The sequence below is a fragment of the Castanea sativa genome, chromosome 9 (assembly GCF_040712315.1).
Source record: "Castanea sativa cultivar Marrone di Chiusa Pesio chromosome 9, ASM4071231v1".
NCBI lineage: Eukaryota > Viridiplantae > Streptophyta > Magnoliopsida > Fagales > Fagaceae > Castanea > Castanea sativa.
In genome coordinates, this window is record NC_134021.1 from 31482721 (window position 1) to 31488720 (window position 6000).

At 33.1% G+C, this 6000-nt stretch overlaps 1 protein-coding gene across 1 annotated transcript in view; it reads right to left on the reverse strand.

Moving 5' to 3' along the window:
• Positions 1–5582, reverse strand: part of LOC142610200 (polyribonucleotide nucleotidyltransferase 1, chloroplastic) — a 63539-nt gene extending 57957 nt beyond the window's left edge. The window contains exons 1-4 of the mRNA XM_075781950.1: positions 5122–5582; positions 3383–3451; positions 2308–2414; positions 2170–2212 (exon numbers count right to left, since the gene is read on the reverse strand). Coding sequence (XP_075638065.1) covers positions 2170–2212; positions 2308–2414; positions 3383–3451; positions 5122–5421 — 519 coding nt within the window. The 5' untranslated portion in view covers positions 5422–5582. The remainder of the gene's footprint in view (positions 1–2169; positions 2213–2307; positions 2415–3382; positions 3452–5121) is intronic.
• Positions 5583–6000: the final 418 nt, after the last annotated feature.

The window sequence follows — 6000 nt, forward strand, 5'->3', positions numbered from 1 at the left end:
TCAAATCCATGATGACTGGTCTTTTGCTTTTTATTTTCTGTCCTCTAGAGTCTAGTCTTAACTGTCATCTTTTATTAACAGTTTCACTTTTGCTGTGTGAGCCCCGTGATTAGTTTTGAAAATGACAAAGGAAAGTTTTAAAAAAAAAGTTCACAATAAGTGTCAGACACTTAGACTTATTAACTTCATTTCTTCAAAATAAGTTTTTATGATTGAAAAAAAATATATGTTAATTGCTTCTTCTTCTTCTTTTTAAGTTGTACCGTTGAGTTGATTTCTTTTCTTTTTTCGATAAGTAAAAAAATAGGATGATTGCTTCTTCTTCTTCTTCTTTTTAATTTGTACTGTTGATTGAAAAAAATATATATACGTTGATAGCTTTTTTCTTTTGTTGATTTATCATGTAATGGTTAAGTATTCACTTTATTATCAATTATTGCTCTTAAATTGATATATGTTTACCATTATATGGAAAAAAAATGCTTAGCATTATATAGAAAATATGAATAGATATATATTTAATAATTAATTAATAAATGTATCCCGCCACACCCATATCCTACTTTTTCAAAAATTGCCATGCTGCCACACCGCACCTGCACCACACCCGAATTCGTGCAGGTGCTTCCTAGTGCACACATGATGGGCTTGATGAGGCATATCTTCTGTTTTTTTTTTTTTTTTTTTGGGTGCTGCACCTGGAAACTTGTGTGAATTGTTTGATGGATACTGTGAGTTGGGTTTTGGATTTTTTTTTTTTTTTTGGGGCTTAATAGTATTCAGTGGCTGGCTATGGGTCAACATACTGTACATTTGAAAATATTTTGTTGTGTTGATTATAGTGCTGGCTAGATGTTTCGGTGCTTGATGAGATATGGGGATGCTTCAAATGGATCAAAATGCTCTGATACCAAATGTTGTGAACCGGGAAAATAAAAAATAAAACTTAGTCAACTCGAGATGACTAGCCTCCTGAACTTGAGAGGGAGACTAGACTTTTTGGGTTAATTTTCTACTTAATTCTCATTAATGCATTTAACGTACATAAAATAGCCAAAAATGAGATAACCTCATCAACAAATCCTAAAACATAGGAACCAATCCTATCCTAAAACATAGGAATTAATTTTGATACAAATACATAACAATATTAATATATCTAGGAAATCTTATTTTATCACTAAACTAAATTCAAATAATTTATCCAACAATTGGGTTATAACAAAGTGTTAGAGAGCTAATATCCTATGAGTAGTACCATTGTTTTTGTACTCTTCCAGAAGAGTCTAGAATATAGTAATGGTGAGGCGTCCCCACCAAATATCATTTTCAGAATGTTCCCATCCCTTTGTAACTAACTCTCGTATAGAAGTGGAATATAAAGGTTAAGGGCTGTAACAATTTTCCTTAGCACCTCTCTTTGAATAATCTTCTTCACTAACTCTCAACAAATCAAGAAAATAAAAAGGAAAAATCTAATACTGTCCAAAGCAGTAATCCAAAAATGCTATGATTTGAGGAAAACAAATTTTATCACAATCATGGAAAGTTCAAATTCCTCCGTTCCTCTCCCTCCAAATAAATAGTCCACATAATGCAGACGGGCTTAACATTCCAAATGAAACTGCTTTTATGTCATCTGAACATCCCACTCTAACAAAGATTTCAACAACCTTCCACAGCATAACCCAATGAAAGCCAAACACTGTCATGCAATAACAGAATTAAGTAACAAATGCTCAACTAACTGAGGCCCAAATTTGTCATACAACACCAATTTATAAATCTAAGTCTTTTACGATGTACAAAGTCATGTGTCACTAATTAGGCGTTATAATTAATACAACATAAACCAAAAGCTTTCAAACAAAAGTTTTTTTCAAGAAAAATGCCCCAAGAAAAGAACAAGTTAACAACCTTTTGCACCAAAAATTACTTGTTCTCTATATTCCCAGCCAACTAGATTTTCACAGATAAACACAAAGCAAGCCTTCATGAACTTTCCAACACAATCCAGTGTTCAAATGCAAACCAAGCTCATAAGAACAAATATAGAAGTAGCATTCATATTATTAAAATCTCAGGAAAAATATCCATATTTAAGAAGACAGCTTCAACTGCCAGCTGGGATTATATGATTTCTATTACTCAAAAGTTAAGGCCAAGTACCTCATGATCTTTTGTCCTCCCTTCTCGTTTGAAAAACCCACCACTAGAAAATAACAAACATAAGGTGTAAAAAAAAAGTATTCTTTCATGAAACAAATAAAATAACTATGAAATGGAAAACAAAGATGCAAGACACACCTAGTCCGACCTGCTGCAGAAAAGCGCTCTTGATAATTAACAAATAAAGGAAAAAAATCTGAAGGCTCACTTGGAACATCAGCCATACAAACAGATGTGTACACGATCTGCGAGAAGAAACATACATCTGTTATTTCTTCAGAAGCTTGAAAATCACAGATTCACAGTTACAATTTATTAATTACCAGATTACACCTAAATGGAATCTCATTGCAAATAAAATAATTAATACGTTTTTTCCTTTTCTACAAAGTACAACATGGTTATGTAGAAACCTATTTTTGTAATAAAATTATATATATATATATACACACACATTTATCACATCTTTTTTTTTTTTGGTAAAATATATATCATCTTATAATTCTATTAAAAGATCATCTCATATGCTTCCAATGTACTAACGCTAAAGTTAAACTACAAACTTTTTGAATGAGAATATATATCACTGTCTATTATTCAACGAAGAGCATCTGGATCTCACTTGAGGGACAAAGTTAAGCACATTATTACCAAAAATCTTCACTTATTAGTTGAGATAATTTATTAATTATTTTTTAAAAGAGAGGCTAAAGTACACTTTTGACCCTTTATGTTTCAAAATTTCATTTTGAAACTTCATGTTTAATTCCGTTTTCATATTGGTCATGCCATCCAACTCCTTTATTATTCTAATCGTTAAGTGCCAAATGAGTGCTTAGTAATCTAACCGTTAATTTGGCATTTAACAATTAGATTACTAGCAAGATTACTAGCGGAGACAGACAGTGAGACCATTATGAAAACATAATCAAACATGAAGGGCTAAAATAAAATTTTAAACATAAAGGGCCAAAATGAAAACAACCCCAAACTTTAGGGACCAAAAGTGTGCTTTAGTAATAAAAAATTATAAATAATTAAATTGATTTAAAATTATTATAAAAAAATATTAAAAAAATCCTCCTATCTCCAAGAATGACACCACAAACAAGTCCCCTATGGGTGGAGAGAGAGACAGACAGCGCTAGAAAGATATGGGTTTTACTTGTAATTATACAAGAATGTAATGCTGATGAACAAAGGTGGAACTTACAGTTTCTCCATCTGTTACTGTAACAGCACCACTAGCTTGTCTCCCTATGTGGCCTGTCTCAACCAAAATCTGCAAAGATCCCAAACAGAAATTAGATATTTAGAGTCTATTTGGGAACAACTTATTTAGCAAAAATTGAAAACTTTTTGCTGAAAGTACTGTAGATAAAAGTAAAAACTAGTTGAATAGTACAGCGAGACCATGAATAGTACCAAAAAGTACAGTGGAACCCATGAATAGTAGCAAAAATAAGCTAAATAGTAATATAAGCTGGCTTTATAATCTGTTCCCAAACGTAACCTTATTCAAATAAGCGCTATTTAGCTACCCTTTCTTATAAACGTGTACACCAACTGGCCAGAATTCTAAATACAGTAGAAAATCCAATAAAAAGAGCATTCCTGAAAAAACATCATTTATATTTTACTATAATAGAGGGAAACCTCATGTAACACAGGATGTGTATACAAAACTCTTCTAAAAACTTGCTGTATTCAAGAATTACAATTAGAAAGAAAATGAATCAATTAAACATACACAAGGAAGCACATCAATGGTGCTAAAGCACCAGAGACCACTCAAACAACAATCTCAAAATATCAAAAACACCAATTTCAACTCAATATTTGACACTGAAATACCATTAAAAGTAAGATTATTTCTTTCCCCCTAAATTGTCAACATCAAGTATAAAGGGGCCTCCCTCCATTCTATTCAGCATCCTTCTCAGAACCTCCACAACCCAGGATGAAAAGCAAAGCAGATAAAGGATCCCCCTTTCCCCTCAAACTACCAAAAAAGCTAACAGGGGAACCATTAACTAAGATAAAGAAATGGGTTGTGGAGATGCAAGTAGGAATCCAATATGTAAAGAAGAGTCTCTCAATTGACGTGCTCATAAGCATTTTCAATATCCAGCTTGAAGATAACACCCATAATATGACTTTTAACCCTACCATCCATGCATTCATTAGCAATAACAAGGGGAATAATGAATCTTCTTATTTCAATCCTTTGAAACTGTTAAAAGAATCAAAAATATATATATCTTCCAATAATTAGTTTGGGCCTACTATCTCAATAAGACTAAAGCAAAATTCCCTTAGTTGCTAATAGCAAATTAAGGTCTTCTGCTTAGAATCCTAAGAAGTGTAAGAGCAAAATCTTCCTTCTTTTCATTATAGTACATACATTTGCCTAAGGTCGAATGGATACAAAAGGGAGATTCAACCCACTCAAAATAAATAAAAACACACGACAGATGAATGAAACAATTCCAATAAACACGGTCAAATCACCACACACTTTCTCAATATTTAAATTACAAATCACTCCATGTAAATGACTTTTAAGCCTGCTATCCAAACCTTCAATTGCAACAAGGACCAACTCTAAAATATTCTGTGGCTGCACCTCCACAAAAGATTGTAAGATTCAATAATTCAATACATATCTTCTATTATTATAGAAGATGAAGTTCTTTTTGAGCTAGAGGCTAGAGCTCGTCGGCTTCAAATTTTAGGTTCTTTCAGCAGCTTCCTCTTACTTCTAGTATCCATAGTTGTCAAAATGCAAATCGTATAGTGTATCACAAGCACTTAATAATAAAAATTATAGAACTTACAACTATTATTATTACATTTTCAGTTACACAAAAACAATTTCTTTCATTTCAATTCGATAAAAAATAATAATAGTAATAATAAGAAAAAAAAAGGGAGAATTTAAAGTTGAGTTACATGTCTATCACCAACGGGGATTTTGATAGAGTAAGGGCGAGGAGAACAGTCGGAGTCGGAGTCGGAGTTGGAGTCCAAGGCTTGGTGTTCTTGGAAGGCGGCTCCTGCTCTGATAGTAGCACCAAGAAAGGTTTTGGTGGGCAAGAAAATGTGAGATGATGAAGATAATAATAAGGAACGGAGCCTGGATTTCTTTCTGGTGAGGAGGCGACGAGGGCAATTTGAAGGGGTGAGAGTGAGGGTGAGAGAGTAACAGGGAGTTTTGAAGAGGCTACTACAACTGCTAGGGTTTGCTAACATTTTCTCTGATTCTTGCTCTTCTTGGTGCTTGATTCAATGAGAGACTCACTTCACTTCACTGGAGTAGAAGGCCCTACGCTCTCACGGACTTTATCCGCTTATTCAGTTTTTCACTTAACAGGCGCGCGCGAGGCTGCCATTTTTTTTTTGTTTTTCAATTTTCCTTTTTCTTTTTTTCTTTTTCTTTTATTTACGCCCAACGGATTTGGGCCTTTTTTTCAGTATTCAAAGCCTCTTCGTGGCAGTACTAAAAACTCGTCTTACACCGGGTACCTTATGAAGATGCAAAGGCTTTAATTATGGGCTTAAGGAGCTGGGATTTCATGTAAGCGAAGCAATCCACACAGTCTGGCCCGTAATGCCATTCACTTTATTATTGACTGGTATAAATCTCAAGGATAGTTTTTTTCTTGATTGATTCTCTTTGATAGTAAAATCCTTTAGGTTGTGCTTGGATGGCAATATTTGGATTTGGATACCTAAATTTGGATTTGGATTTAAGATCAATAAAATATATCTATTAATTATTATTTTTCTTAATCCTTCTACATTCAAAATCTCAAACTAAAAAATATTCTA